The following is a 15,754-nucleotide window of genomic DNA, read 5'->3' on the forward strand; positions in this document are numbered from 1 at the left end:
AAAAACAACTTGTTGTGGAGCATGGGGGAGGGAAGTGAAATGATTCATCATTTTAATAAATGCAAGCATTTAATCAACAGTTATTTGACAAAACTCTACTGTTGTTTTTTCAAAAGAGGTTGGTTTATCAATATGGCCTCCTGGTCTATCCAAACATCAGTTCCAAATAGAAATATCTTTGACCTACCGCTACCCATAGAGAAAGAGATCTTAAACACTGCAAATAAACTGAAACACTACTGAATTAGGAGAGATTTAAGAGTACTGAACCAGAGGTTTCAATGTCTGTACCAAAATATCATGGGGAAAGAAAGGAAAGGCTTTTGTAATACTTTCCAACTATATAAACTTTGTTTTATGTATTAAGCACCTAGTGTATGCACAGCCTATTGCATCAAGCTGTCCAGAGCTGGCAGACACAGAGAGATTAAAATAGATTCAAGGATCTCAGATATTCAAGCTAGATTATCCTGTGTACTGGCCTCTATGTTGTGGTAGGGCAAATAGCAATATTTGTTACTTAAATATACTTTGCTTGTATATGTGGAGAAAATGGGCAGGTTCACATCTAGGCAGAGACACTTAAAATCCTAACAGGTGCCTGAGCTAAGAAATCTTCTTTAAAGGCTATTTTGAAATTCAAAATTAAGTAACTTACCCCACAAATGGCCTCTGGAGATTTCCTCACATTTAGATTTAACGGAGTGTGACAGACACTTGTAAAAGTGTTGTTCTTGGGGTTATGGCTACAAAAAGTAGATATAAGCCAAAATTAGAACTGTACTTTATCCAAGATGACTGACTATTCTTAAAGGTGGAGTCATTTTTTAAATCAAAAATATAAAACCTAATAACTAAATTCAAGATTTTCCAGGCAATGCGTCTTAAAGAAAACAAAGGCTAATCAAATAAATTCAACCTATTTAACTTAAAGACCAAATTTAACTGGAAATGATCACTTAAAAACTTTCTGAAGGAATAGAAAAGGATTCTGAAATTATTTAAGAGAAAACGTTTTAAAGCTTCATGCATATTCATGGAAATTACACTGTTCTGCACAATATTTAATCATTTGACATGAGGTTGTAGTGAATAGATTTGATCTTTTACTTATAAGAAATCTGAAATTTTCAACTTTCTGTCCATTGCATAAAATCCCGTCTTAGGTCTCTGTAATGATTGTATGGAAGTTTGTATGGAAGTAAAAACTTTTGAGAAGGCATTTCTTGGATTTAACCCTGGAGTGTGTGATTTGAACCTCCGGTTGGCTGCTTGTTAAAAAAAAGATAAACACAACTCAAGAGGTGGTGGGAGGAGGCGTCAAACACTTACGCATGACAGTATGGCTTTTTCTGGTGACTCACAAAGTTATTAACCGATAGCATCATCTTGCAAATTTCACAGTGAAAACATGCTTTGTGCCATATCTAGAAATCAAACAGAAAAGATTTAGCAAAATTACCTTTTTTTTTCAGACTCAGGATTCTTAATATATTTCAGGGTAAAAAAAATGAGCTTTAGTGATAAAATGGTGATAAAACACACACACACGGCTACGATACATAAATGAATAAAAAAAATTTGAGGCAATACAGGAGATGTAGCTAGAAATGGGTAGAAGTGAAGAAAGGTGGGGAAAGCATCTTATTTTGGTGGTTTAAAAAAACCCACATGTGAGAAGATAAAGCTATATGTGAGAAGATAAATTTCTCATGTCTGTTATGATTCCCAAAGGCCAAGAAAAGTCTACTGACCTGGTCTAGACAGCTGATCTTCTCAGCAGGGTATACTCTGTACCCACACCTGGAGCAAGCCTGCACATTCATCTTGAAGTCCGAAGAGAGAAGACAAAGATAGGTAACAAGTAAGAAATCCAAGGAGAAGCCCCAGTCTAGTTGTTCAAGTCTCCCAAATCCCGACCCCTAGTAAATTTCTGTGGGCACCCTGACCGTTCAGAATCCAACTTCCACTTTCCTCCGCTGACCTTCTAGTTTGAAGTCAGCAGCTGGATGGTTTTTAAAGCTGCCACTTACTCAAAGGGCTATTTTGGCAACTCGCTCAGCACGCATGCGTCTGGGAAATGAGGTGGAGGGACTCCTAGCTGACATGCTTCCCTAAATAGAAAAGTGAACTCACAAGAGCATCAGGTTTACGTGGATGACCAAATCCTTGTGTAGGATCAGGCAGCATGTAGCAGTTTAACACTAGCTGTGATCATAACCCAAGAAAAGAACTCGAAGGCATACACCACACCCTTATCCAACGACCAAATGAGAAAGCTTGCTCTGTGAGGCCTGTGAGTAAAGCAGAAAGTCCAGCTCCCCCCGCAAAAGAAAATAAAACAGGACTGACTCACTCCACAGGAGGGTAAATACCATATCTGAAATTTAGCCTTGTCTATTAAAAATGTTTAATATTACTCAGCCATAAAAAAGAAATAATGCCATTTGCAGCAACATGGATGGACCTAGAGATGATCATACTAAGTGAAATAAGACAAAGAAAAAGATAAATACCATATGATATCACTTATATGTGGAATCTAAAATACGACACAAATGAACATATCTATGAAACAAAAAAAGACTCAGACATAGAGAACAGACTTGTGGTTGCCAAGGGGAAGCGGGGCAGGAGTGGAAAAGACTGGAAGTTGGGGATTCGCAGAGGCAAACTTTTATATATAGGATGGATAAACAAGGTCCTACTGTATAGCACAGGGAACTATATTCAATATCCTGGACAAACCATAAAGGAAAAGAATATGAAAAATATATATGTATATATATGTGTAACTGAGTCACTTTGCTGTACAGCAGAAATTAACATAACATTGTAAATCAACTACAATTCAATAAAACTTAAAAAAATAAAGATGTTTATAAGAGAAGGACGGCAAACTTGTTAAGATATCAATTCATGTGTAGCTTCTGCAAGAATGCAAAACTAAGAACAGATGAGAACTCTTTGAGTGCCGGCTTCTGTATGTTATCCTGGACCTTTCCAAGAAGTCCTTGCCTCCCAGGCTTGAAAGGGAGCAGCTTGAAGACAAGCTCTCTTCTTGGCTTTGTGAAGCCCCTCATTGCCTTCAGGGGTCTACCTAAATGTCACTTAAAACAGACCTTCCAGAAACAGCTTACAAAAGATGGCACCACACCTGTCCCCACCCCTCAGCTCACTGCCTTCTATGACCCTCCCCCTGCTTTATGCTCTTCACAGCAGTTACCACCACCTGACCCCTTAAATCTTACTATATCTACTTTTTTTTTTTTTTTTTGCGGTACGCGGGCCTCTCACTGCTGTGGCCTCTCCCGTTGCGGAGCACAGGCTCCGGACGCACAGGCTCAGCGGCCATGGCTCACGGGCCCAGCCGCTCCGTGGCATGTGGGATCTTCCCAGACCGGGGCACGAACCCACGTCCCCTGCATCGGCAGGCGGACTCTCAACCACTGTGCCACCAGGGAAGCCCACTATATCTACTTTTAAAAATTATCCACCTCCTCCATCAAAACATGAGTTCCATCAAAATAGGAGCCTTGGTCCTTATTGTCCTTTCTGTATCCCCAGTGCCTAGAACAAGGTCTGATATGGAAAAGGGGCTCAACAAGTATTTATCAAATCAAAGAAATCAACTTAATACTCACACCAAAATACCTACAGGGGACAGAGGTGAAGCCATAGGTCACATGTCCCATCTGAACCACTCCGTGCCAGCAATCTGTCATGAGGCAATCAGTACCCGGCATTGCCAAATATTATGATTTTTCCAGAAAAGCCAGATATCTGCATCTGCACCCGAAATTCTCTCTTTTGTAAAACACTGGGAATAAAACAATAAAACAGAAACATGGGCAGTACTTAGACGGCAGGCTACCAATTAGTGATCTGTGGCCTAAAGAAAAGGCTCTGAGGAAACTGCTGGAGGGACCCCAGGTAGGGCAGAGAGAAATCAGTGGTGCTTTTGTGTTGTGTTGGGAGAACCAGGGGGAGGAGGCCACAGAGCGAGTGAAGAAGAGCAGCGTTGCCATGACACTGAGAGGGTGCAGTGTGAATTCCCCCACAGATGGAGAGTGGGCATAGCGCTGCCTTCTCAGCAGGGGAAGAAGGCTCTACGTAGGGGCTCTAGACCCAGGAAGACTCCCAGGCTGAAATGTGATACAAGGCAGTCTGAACAAAGGGGAAGAGCAAAGGCAAAGAACTAAGACCTATAGGTTCCCCACACGTTTTGCTCCGTGTGGGATTTCTCCAGCCTTACCTGGACCTGGGCTGGAAGCCCCAGTAATCACAGAGACAGAACTCTGCCCCCATCCAGAGGGATGAGGAATCGCAGCCAGATTTCCTTTAAAGAAAAAAACTACCTAACACTCCTCTAAGGTTGTGATCGCATCGCTGCTACAAGTTCTCGGTCACCCTTGTGAAAACAAGGATGGCCCAAATGAAAGATGTTAAATTTGACTCCTACCATCACTTCTGCTTTTAAAAGGCACTTATTATGTATCAGAAATAGTGAGGAAAAACAACCCCATAGAACTGGAAATGGGACAGTTTAAGGACCTAAAATGAACCCTTGTTGCTGGCAAGAGACACACAGCCCTCGTCTGCTTGACAGACCTTGTGGATGGTCTTCCCTGTGCCCAGCTGACCCCTCTCACATCCAGTAGAGCCCCTCCCCCTTGTCACAGTGATTACATGAGGTCCTCCAAGCCTCAGCCAATGAGCACACATGCTCTTCTGCCCCCCGGCATCGGTTCAGCCAATGTGTGTTAGCCTGGGTTACCCAAAAAACAGAACCTGGGGCAAAGGCTTATGTGCAAGGACTTTATTCAGAAGTATGGTCCCAGGGAGCAGAAGTAAGAAGGCAGGAAACGGAGGGGGGGAGAGTCAACACGAGGGTCCCTTCCCAAAGAAGCCACCGGACGCTGGACCTCTTGGTCTCTTTTTCTAGGGTGAAGAGGAAGACTCGTGCTCTACTCATGTGAGTTTGGAAAGGAAGCAGAAAACAATGATATGGGCCAAGGCTGGAGAAACACAGGAAATACAATTAGAAGAGAAAATCATTTGGGTCTAAAGGGTCAGTACAATTATTATAGAGGGAAAGTTCAAAATTGTTTCTTCCCTTTCACATATCTATGATTTTATTTGCTGGTACAGTGATAATCCAGCCTCGGAGCAAATACATTGGGAGTTCCCATGCCAGTCTACACTACAGAACTGAAAAAAGAAAGTTTTCCTTCAAACCGTCTTTCTACCTGAGCCAGCAATGAAATCCTGTGTGCAACACATTTTAACAATTGCATGATATAATTTATGGTAGAACCTTCTTGTGGATGAAAAATTCATTATTTTTCTAGGCAACCTGATCCTGGTTCTGCCACTAGAAAGCTTGTGATGTTGGCAACCTCTCTGTGCCTCAGATTCTTTATCTATAATATGAGCAGAGGGATTAGTTGTTAAGGCTCCTCCACATCTAACACTGTTGCATCATATTTCAGGAATAACTTGCAAAAACAATTTTATAAATCAGATAAATTAAAGAGTAATGTATTTGCCTTACTAATAGGATTTTTCATTTATCCCATGATTCACAATTGAATTCCTTCAAAAAGTAAATTATCTTTGTGTCTAAAATAATTTAGTTTGCCTGATATTTTGCAAATATGGGTATTTTTTTAAGCGTAAGTTTATTATTTTTAAAATTTATCTACGGCTGTATTGAGTCTTTGTTGAGGTACGTGGGCTTCTCATTGCAGTGGCTTCTCTTGTTGCAGAGCACAGGCTCTAGGCGTACAGGCTTCAGTAGGGCTTAGTTGCTCCGTGGCATGTGGGATCTTCCTGGACCAGGGCTCGAACCCCTGTCCCCTGCATTGGTAGGCAGATCCTTAACCACTGCACTACCAGGGAAGTCCCACAAATATGGGTATTAAAGAGAGTAGTGCAGCCTGTCTTAGTCTGTTTTGGCTGCTGTGACAAAATACCACAGACTGAGTAGCTTATAAACAACAGAAATCTATTCTTCACGGTTCTGGAGGCTAGAAGGCCAAGATCAGGGTGCCAGCATGCCTGGGCTCTAGTCAAAGCCCTCTTTGGGTTGCAGACTGCAATTTCTCTCTGTGGTGGAAAAGGCCAGGGAGCTCAGTCTGGCCTCCTTTACAAAGGCACTAATCCCATTCACCAGGGCTCCACCCTCAAGATTTAAGCACCTCCCAAAGGCCCTACCTCCTAATGCCATCACTTTAGGGATTAAGTTTCAACATAGGAATTGGGGGGTGGGAGTGGCACAAAAGGTCAGCCTATAGGGCAGCCATAGTGGAAATTGTGTAACTGCTTGTTTAAAATATTCAGGAATTCAGTATTCTAGCAGAAGTTAATAAATTATAATTACTCCCTTACCCTTGCCTGGGACCAGTCTTTCTTAAACGAAGAAAGTGTCCTTACCTGGTGAGATTTTACGGACAATATTGAAGTCTCAGCCCCAGAGGAGAGCAAATAAAAGACAAGATGTGGTTCTTGCCCGATGTCACACCACGAAGGTTCACTCCTTTCACTCGAGGAGTTGACAGTTTCACAGCCAACATCTCTGGTGTGAATAAAACTGTAATTTCTCCTCAGCTATTTACACCTCAGTGCGACTGTGTTCATTACCTGGTCCCCTGAGGAGTCTCGGAGAGCAAGGCCTTGGAGGCCTCAGTTGGAGGCCAAAGGTTGAAAAAGGACAAATGTGGGAGGGTGCGTGGGTGTTGCGGATGTGGGAGACGCCGGGGTGAAGTGGTGCTGGGGGGACTACACTGACTCTCCCACATTAGACCAAGTCACGGCCACGTACCCAGTGGCTGACACATGGAGGCACTCAATAAATAGTCCATGAATGATTCTGGCGCTACATCCAGGCCAGCAGGCCGTGTTAGGCACTGGGGACGCGCTCTGCAGAAAACGGAGTTAGCGTCCTGCTGCCCAAGGCTGAGAAAGGCACGCCAGGGACTCGAAGCAAGTTCTGCGAGGCGGGAGACCACGGCGGCTCCCAGCGCGGGCCCCTGGGCGACGGTAGCTCTTGCAGATGTGGGCGCCCAGTCCCCCGAGGGGCGCAACCCGCGCAAACTGGGGTCAGGGTCTGGCGGGGGAGGCGCCTTCGAGCCTTGGGAACTGGGTCCTGGAGCTGGTGTGGAGGCCGAAGGCCAGGTGTAGACGCGGGCAGCAGCGGGAGGGCAGGAGCTGGGGGCTCCGACGAGCGCCCCATCGTCCAGAGCCGCGAAGCCGGCTGGGCGCGCTCTTCAGTTCGCCTGGATGGGGAGGCCGCGTGCGGCGGGTTCGCGGAGCGCGCTTTCCGGGTCACTCGGAGAGCGGTCTTAGACCTCTGCAAACTTTGCCCAGCACGGTCTCTGGTGCCCGCGGCCAGCTTTGCTGAGGGCGCCCTCCGGCGATGGCGCGCGCGACAGTTGGCCGGCTGGGCTGGGCGCGCTCTCCCCGAAGGGGCGCGCGGTGGCCTGGTGGTCCTGCGCGCGGCCAACTTTACGGAGCCCGGGGTCCCGAGCCGGGGGCGGTGTCCGCAGCCCCGCCTGCCCGGTCCGTTTCCAGCCCCGGGCGACTCCTCCCCTGGCCGCGTAGGGGCTTTTACTTTCGCTTTCGTTCGAGCGGCCGCAGACTCTCGGCTGAGAGACGGAGACGGCAGCCAGCTCTGGCCTCCCGATCGCCGGGGGAACGGTAACTTCCGCCTCTTCCGCCCGCCGCCGCCCTCCTGCCCGGCCTTCCCCCGCCTCCTTCCTCCCTTCCCACCGAGCACGGTCGGTGGGGGCCCGGTCCCTTCGGGCTAAGCTGCCCCGACGGCCGGCGCCCAACTTAGGGGAAGAAGGCTCTCCGCCACCCCCAGCATTGCCTGCTTCGTTCAGCTTGTCCTCCCTTCCCTTCTGGTCCCCGGGCTTGGGACACCCGGTACTATTCGGGATTTGGAAAAGAAGGAGGGGTGGATTTAGGAGGGCGGGAGGGGTTCGTTCTCTCGCCTGGCTAACTGCGGGGGCTCCCGTGTTGACAGCCCAGGGTTCCAGTCCCAGCGTCCTTGCCCGTCAGCTGTGGGGCCTTGGCCCTCTCTGTGCTTGTCTGTGAAATGGGGATAGTGGTGGGCCCGGGCTGACGGTTGCCGCGACGATGGAATGAGGTGATTGTGGTGCATGGCAGTGCATCTGTCGGGGCTTAGCAGGCTACCCGTAAGCCGCTGTCATCTTTGTTCAGGTACCCTTGTGCACGGCTCTTGAAGATTCCTTCAGGAAGCGGAAGAAGGCAGGACTCAGGCTGCCGCCTTTCACCGTTGTATTCAACTTCGCTTTTTGGGGAGAAGTAAAATTATATGTGGGTGATTCTGAGTCATTCGCAGCCTTTTCCCTTGAACTCCTGGGCTGGCCAAGGACGTGGCCCTAACCTTAGTTTACTTACAGGCCATTTCCTCCTTTAGGGTCTATGGCCTGACCTTCATCCCAGGTAGCCAGTCACTGCCTAGGTTCATAATCCATTTCTGCTTCCTCTTAGCTCTGTGGCTTTGGGCAGGTTACATAACCTCTCTGAGAAAACTGAAGTTTCTTCTGCAAATACAGCCTCTTAGCAGTGCTGTGAGCATCAGGTGGAGTACTTCATTGCCCAGCAGAGCCCCCTCCCCCTCCAGGTGCTGGAGGTGAGCGGTGGAGGTCCCCTGGGCTGCTTCTCTTCGAGCCTTTTAGGAAGATTGTCTTCGTTGGGGCAAGAGTGAGGCACAAGTTGTATTATGTCACTTTTCAGGGGAAGCAGCTGCAATGAAGCTGGGAACTGATTTCCTACCAGATCTGTACCAGTCGCCGATTAAGCATGTATAGAAATAATCACTAGAGGAACTTTTTTTTCAGTCTCCACAAAAGCTGTTTAAAATATTAATGTGATTTAAAAATAACAGTGAGGGTTGACAGTTGAATGTTGTCTTAGTGTTGAGTTCTGTGGACAGTGGTGATAACAGGGAATACTTAGTGAACATTTAGACACCATGCTTAGCATTTTACATGCACTGTTCCACGCATCCTCATAGCCATGTGTGACTTAGGCATCACCATTCTCCCATTTTACAGATGACGAAACTCAGGCTTGGAGAGGTTGAGTGCTTTGTTCAAGGTCCCATGGCTAATAGGTGGAGGCACTGATTTAAACCCCTGGTCTGTGGTTCACCATAACTGGGTTCTCAGCCTCCCTCCTAGGTCCCTTTGGTTCTGTGGTCTGTCCCATATCAACAATTTATTCGGGGCCCTGAAGGATTAAAAAATTTTTAAGTACATTTCAGTTGTGACATTTATAAAGAAATTTTGAGTGCCTGCCATGTACCTGGCACTTTTCTATAACTGGAACTATAAAAGGATGACTAAGATAATCTACAAATAAGAGTCCCAGTGGATAATAGTAGTAATAATAATAATTAGTAGAGTGCTTACAGAGCGTGCCTGACACGGTTACTGCTTCATGTGTATTATATATTCATTTATTTAAAGAGAAGATAGATGTTTTTAACAATTGAAACAATTGAATAAGCAATATTCCCTTGAATGGCTGACTGCTCTTTGCATCCTGAGCGTTACAGAGGGGACGAATGCAAGAAAATAACGCCAGGCATGCCCTCTCCAAGTATAGCAGACTGAGATAGGCCTGCATTGTCTTGGGCTGTGAAGATAAGCAGAAATAAAAGGTCAACACCAAGTCTTGGCTTGACTGATATGATGTGACCGAGATCAGGCTCCCCACTCGGTCACCACCCTCGTTCTGGGTGAACTTGATTTCACCCAGGAATTAAGCCCAGTCTCATAGGAATAAGAAAGTCACTGAATGTTTAGCCTTACAGATTTAAGAGTAAAGCCCTAGCACTGCCTCGATCTAGACGCACACTCTGGCAACTTGTTAGAAGGGACTCTTGCTGCCCTCCTGGACGGTAAACAGCACCAACCCAGAAAGATGCTGTAGGTTTCACACAGAAGACCCTTCTGGCCTAGTGTTTGCAGAGAAAGTTCTGGAGATCCTCCTACCACTGAGCCATAGAAATCAGCCTGCCGCTAAGTCCAAAGCTCCCTCCAAAAATCTGGGGGGGACACGGGATTCAAACTGAGCCTCTCCGTCAATGAAGCATGTCAGGTGTTTAACGGGCATGCAGTTCCCTGTGCCTCCCTCAGTTCCACCCTCACTGCTTCTGCTTCTCAGACCTCAGGTCAAACATTTCCTCCCCTGAGAACCCTCCCTAATTCCTCTGGGGCTAGGTCAGGTCCCCTACTGTGGCCACAAGTTGTTCATCCTCATGGCACTGATCACGGTTGTCCGTCAACATTTGTGCTGTTTATCAGTGCCTGTCTCTCAACAAGGCAGGACCAGGTCAGGTGTATCCCCGGCTCCTAGCACACAGCCGGTGCCTTGGACTTCCAGGAAATTATATCTATATATAATGGTCACATTGTTATATCATCATACTTCCTAGATTCAGTCTTTAAGATTAGCCTTAGCAAAAGACTCAAGGCTTCAACACCACATGTCGAATTTAGTGTCTTTTTCTGGTGGATTTTGTATAACATTAACTTGCTAATTTTGAAAATACGTCCGTGCTTTGCTAATAACAATCCACATTGAAAAGTAACTAAGTCTGTATAAAGGAAATGAAATAAAAATGACTGTTTTCTGCATGCCCGGACTTACACTCATCTCCTCTGGGGATGGCTTATCTCTGTGTTCAAGAAACATTTTGGGTCCTAATCAGAAAAATCTTACTGCCTCACAACTGGAAACAGGTTGGTGGCTATGATGGGGGGTTCACGATGTGTTGAGGAACAAGATAGCCATCGGACTTCTCGTTGTCTTTGTAAAGATCCGGCTACAGGATTCGCCCTTCCTCTCACTTCTCCCCTCACTGCCCAGCTCACCCCTAAACAAGCTGCAAGGTGACGTGATAATGCCTCTCGGGGCTCAAGGACACAAGGTTGGCGTTTTGCCATCTTGGATACCTCCCCCCCAGTTGGATTCCTTCTGCCCACCTCCAAAAGTCATTGCTTGTGCTCTGGGGCACGGGGGTTCTGTGAGATAGATGCCATCTTGTTTTCCAGCGGTGTGAAAACATCCCTGGGTGAGCCTGACAGGAACGCAGACCTGCAGCTGCCAACCTGGCCCACTGTGCGATTGCTCAGAGATTGAGATCGGCAGGAATTAGAGTCTGGAGAGGTTTCCCTTTGTTACTGAAGGCCAGTCCCTTTACGGGAAAGGACACAGGACTTGGTTTAGGAGAAACGACTCAAGGCTCTGCTTCTGACCAGCTGTGTCACTTAGCTAATTCTCTTCCCTCAGTGCATTTGTTTCTTCCAGCTTCCCACTCAATTAATATTTATCTAGCAAATACTTTTTTTTAAAATAAATTTATTTATTTTTACTTTTGGCTGTGTTGGGTCTTCGTTGCTGCGCGCGGGCTTTTCTCTAGTTGCGGCGAGTGGGAGCTGCTCTTCCTTGCGGTGCGCGGGCTCCTCATTGCAGTGACTTCTCTTGCTGCAGAGCACGGGCTCTAGGCGCACGGGCTTCAGTAGGGCTTAGTTGCTCCGCGGCATGTGGGATCTTCCCGGACCAGGGCTCGAACCCCTGTCCCCTGCATTGGCAGGCAGATTCTTAACCCCTGCGCCACCAGGGAAGCCGGATCTAGCAAATACTTTTTGTGTGCCAGGGGCCTCTGCCATGATGAACTTACATTGTCGTGTTTGAACCAAGCAGTAAGTAGAGTGCAAGTAAACAAGGTCAATAGAAGGGCTGTAGAGGGACTGGGGGAAGGGAGGGAGTTGGTGAGGTAGGTGTAATCCAGGAGGACCTCCTGCAAAGGTGCCATTAAACTGAATTCTGAAGATTGAGAACTAGCCATCTGGGCAAAGATGGCCTGTCCAGCAAACATTTGGGTGGTGACTCCCAGAAAGGGAGAACCAGAAGCCCTGATGGACCCTGAAATGAGCATGGTGAGCCCAAGGATGCTAGGAGGCTGGGAGGCTGAATGGTGTGGTGGTGAGGAGTGGGTTCTCAGTGCCTGTTTGCCGGCTTCTGATCCAAGTCTAGTTTACTAGTTACTTAGCCTGGGACTAGTTACTAACCTTTTCTAACTGCAGCTTTCTCATCTGTCAAAAGACAGTGATCATAGGGCTGATCTAACAGCATTTGGGGGAGTGTTAAATAAGATAATGCTTATGAAACAATTAGCACAGCAAATAATAAGTGTGAGTTTCTATTCTTATTATTGCTATTTTTACTACTTAAAGTAAGGGAAGTAGAAGGTGAGTAGGGGATCCTACTGGCTGGTAGTTATCCTAGATCAGGGCTTGGCAAACCTTTTTTGTAAAAGGCCAGGTAGTAAATATTTGGGGCTTTTTAGGCCACATGATCTCTGTCACAATTACTCGACTCTGGTTGTGGTGGGAAAGTAGCCACAGACAGCATGTAAATGAATGGGCGTGGCTATGTTCCAACTTTATTTACAAAAACAGGTGGTGAATACTTAAAGTGAAATTTTTAGCACTGAACACCTGTATGTAGGAAAGAAGTAAGATCACAAATCAGTAAATTCAGCTTCAACCTTATAAAATTAGAAAAAGGAAGAACAAGTAAAACTCAAAGAAAAACCAAACAAACAATAAAACAGGTGGTGGGCCATAGTTTGTCATCGACTCCAGTACTAGATAATGAAGACCCTAAGATCCAATGAGTTCAGTTTAAGATTTGAACTTTTAGATCGTGGGGATCTCGTGAAAATTCTTGAGCAGGAAAATAATTTGATGGAAATCTACTCTGGTAGAACCATGTAAAACCATCTGAAGCAGAAAGAGAACTTTATACTCCAGGTCGTTGCTGTTTTTTAACCGGGTTTGAGTGATGTCGGGCAAAGGATGAGCATCTTATAACCTGTCCAGAATTTAGGGGGAGTTTCTTGTTGTTACAGACTTTGACGAACCTTCCACAGTTTTCTCATAAGCAGTGAACATTTAACAAAATCCTGAATGCTGGATCAGAAGCTCCCAGAGGGGCAGGGACTTTGCTTTCTTTGCCACTGTGTATCCAGTCTCTGGAATGAGGCCTAAAATGGAGCTGGCACTGGAGCATTTGAATGAGTTGTTGGTGCAGCAGCCCTGGAGCCCAAATATGCAGTACTGGTCATCTCCAGGCTTAATTAAAAGCTATGTCGCTGAATGAGTGTTATTTAAAAATATCATGAGGCCAGCGATGCCACTGGGTAGCAATTTTCTGGTTGGTTTTTTTCCTTCCAGATGGCGGACAGTCAAGACCATATTGAGGAGCAGGGGGCTGGGGACTCAGCAAACAATGACACAGTTGATGCGAAGCCAGACCGGTCCTCTTTTGTCCCATCACTCTTCAGGTAAGTTTCCTTCCTTGCTGAGTTAAAGAGGGACCCTGGGCCACTTCAGCCTACCACGCCTCTGCCCTCTCCACCCACCCACCCACGCAGAAGCGGACCTTCAGGGAAGGAGGTCTATGCTGTGCGTGGGAGATTTGCACAGAATCCTGCCAGCTGTGTGTGACAACACTGGGGTCCCCCTGTGCACTCCCCTGTCCCCAGGGCAAGCCCAGGTATGGGAGAGCCAGGCTCTGGGGGTCTCCTGCCTGGCTGCTGCGTGTCTGAGTGGCAGCTGCCCAGGAGTGAGGGGCTGTCACCGTCAGAGGTGATTTGCCACTAGCCTCCTTCGGGGCAGAGCATGGGCTGCTGCTGCCAGTGGGAACAGCCTTGGCTGAAAGGCAGAACTGAAGGCCATGGGATGGGAAGTTGTAGGGTGGCACTCTGCTGATTCCTACCTTTTCCTTTTTGGAGTTCACTTTTGCAGTTCTAAACTTTGCATTTAATCATAATAATAACAGCTTCATTTGCTAAGCTTCTGTATGCCAGCTCAGTGTTGCGTGAGTCCTCACAGTCAGTCCCAGGAGATGGTTCTACTCTTACCATCATTTAACAGGTAGCTAAACTGAGGCATTAAGAGGGTTAGTAGAGCTTCCCTGGTGGCGCAGTGGTTGAGGGTACGCCTGCCGATGCAGGGGACACGGGTTCGTGCCCCGGTCCAGGAAGATCCCACATGCCGCGGAGCGGCTGGGCCCGTGAGCCATGGCCACTGAGCCTGCGCGTCCGGAGCCTGTGCTCCGCAACGGGAGAGGCCACAACAGTGAGAGGCCCGCGTACCACAAAAAAAAAAAAAAAAAAAAGAGGGTTAGTAGCCTGCCTTTCTGGTGGCAGTTAATAAATGGCAGAGATGAACCCAAACGGTACCAGCGCCACTCCCTTAACAGCTCTGCCGTGCTTTCTATTTAGAAGTAGGGCTGCAGGGACGTGGGAGAAGCCCCTTCCCTCCCCTCCTTAACCTTGGTCATGTGAGTGGTATTCCCTGGCAAGAGGCGGGAGCGGTCTGTGCGTCACAGCATCAGACTTCTCCGTAGCGCCTACACCAACCCCCACAGCGGAGGGACAGCGAGGGGGATAGGGGGCGAGATTAGGGAGTGCTCCCAAGCAGTGTTCGGGGGGAGGGGGAGAGCTGGTGATGAGGGGCATCCTGGCTCCCTGCAGCATCCCGCAGAGATCCTTTGGTCATATCATCCCAGACGTGACTCGGAGAAATGGGGAGGCCTTGGCGTCCTGGGTCTGAATTCCATTGGCACTGGTTGCCATTGAGGGTCAAAGATATCTGATGAGGTGACCAGAAAATACAGCTCCAATTACTGAAAACTTTTCAAAGCCATGAGTTCCAGTGGTCCAGGCTAAACCACTCCCCAGTGCAAACCCTTTAGAGCAGTGGCCTTCAAATGTTTTTGCTCACATACCCACCAAATAATGTAAAACTACACACCCCCTCAGAAGAGTTGCAAAGGATGTAGTAATATTTCAGTTTTCCCATCTCTCCGAGTATTCAGGTTAAGCAGGTTGCCTCTAAGTGAAAGAGAAACGGGAATCATATAATAGCCATTTCATAAGTCTTAGTTAGATGATGTGGCAGTTTCTATGTCATCTAAGATTTCAGGGTGGGTGAGAAGTCTACCCTTCTCCTCTCTAGCGGGAGATGAACTGGGAACTGGGAACTGGGAACTGGGAAAGGGGAGGTGGTATCATATTCAGACAGAGCAGTTTTAGGAAAAATACAAATGGAAATTGAGGAACCGGCAATTCATTTACTTAGAATTGTCTTGTCTGCACCCCTTGGAAAATCCCTGAGTACCCTGGTTGGAGACCACTGCCTTAAAGACCCATCATTTTGCAAAAATAGGTGTGGTCTGTGATGTGGGGTTTTTTTTACCCCCTTAACTTCTTTAGAAAGGTAAATAAGCCTGGGTAATCTTCTGTATTCTGGTCCACTATACCTTTTTTTATAGTGTGGCTGGTATTGATGTCAAGCTACATATTATCAAAATAAACAGTGAATATTTAAATTAAATACGTGCAAAATATTTAAAAATTCCATTTTATGAACTGCTTATTTTAGTTGTATGAATTGCAAGACATGATTGTTGAATTATTAAATGTACTTGAACTACAATAAATGTCAATTTAATGTCTTATTCATCTAGGTTGTGAAATGTTAGTTGTTTATTTTCTTTGCCTTCTCTAGGCATCTGACTCGTACCCACGTGTTAGATGGTACACGGGCCGTCTACCAAATAGGCAATCGATGCAAATAAAATTCAATCAGGATTTGCGACATACCCGTAAAATTTAGATATTTCCTTCCTTTTTTTTTTTTTTTTTTTA

At 46.6% G+C, this 15,754-nt stretch overlaps 2 protein-coding genes across 6 annotated transcripts in view; one reads left to right on the plus strand and one right to left on the minus strand.

The window, feature by feature from the left end:
• Positions 1-6,568, minus strand: part of NRAP (nebulin related anchoring protein) — a 74,783-nt gene extending 68,215 nt beyond the window's left edge. For both annotated transcript variants that reach the window (XM_024756005.1, XM_024756004.1), the window contains exons 1-4: positions 6,436-6,568; positions 1,755-1,826; positions 1,333-1,427; positions 659-746 (exon numbers count right to left, since the gene is read on the minus strand). In XM_024756005.1, coding sequence (XP_024611773.1) covers positions 659-746; positions 1,333-1,427; positions 1,755-1,826 — 255 coding nt within the window. In that variant the 5' untranslated portion in view covers positions 6,436-6,568. The remainder of the gene's footprint in view (positions 1-658; positions 747-1,332; positions 1,428-1,754; positions 1,827-6,435) is intronic.
• Positions 6,569-7,351: 783 nt separating this feature from the next.
• Positions 7,352-15,754, plus strand: part of CASP7 (caspase 7) — a 30,934-nt gene continuing 22,531 nt past the window's right edge. For 2 of the 4 annotated variants that reach the window (XM_024756016.1, XM_024756017.1), the window contains exons 1-2: positions 11,798-11,975; positions 13,275-13,384. In XM_024756016.1, the coding sequence (XP_024611784.1) occupies positions 11,895-11,975; positions 13,275-13,384 (191 nt within the window). In that variant the 5' untranslated portion in view covers positions 11,798-11,894. Of the gene's footprint in view, positions 7,699-7,759; positions 7,927-11,797; positions 11,976-13,274; positions 13,385-15,754 lie in introns of those variants that run through there. The other 2 variants (XM_024756014.1, XM_024756015.1) reach the window with 2 other exon arrangements.

Source organism: Neophocaena asiaeorientalis, unplaced genomic scaffold (genome assembly GCF_003031525.2).
Source record: "Neophocaena asiaeorientalis asiaeorientalis breed wild unplaced genomic scaffold, Neophocaena_asiaeorientalis_V1.1 scaffold85, whole genome shotgun sequence".
In the NCBI taxonomy this organism is placed as follows: Eukaryota; Metazoa; Chordata; class Mammalia; order Artiodactyla; family Phocoenidae; genus Neophocaena; species Neophocaena asiaeorientalis.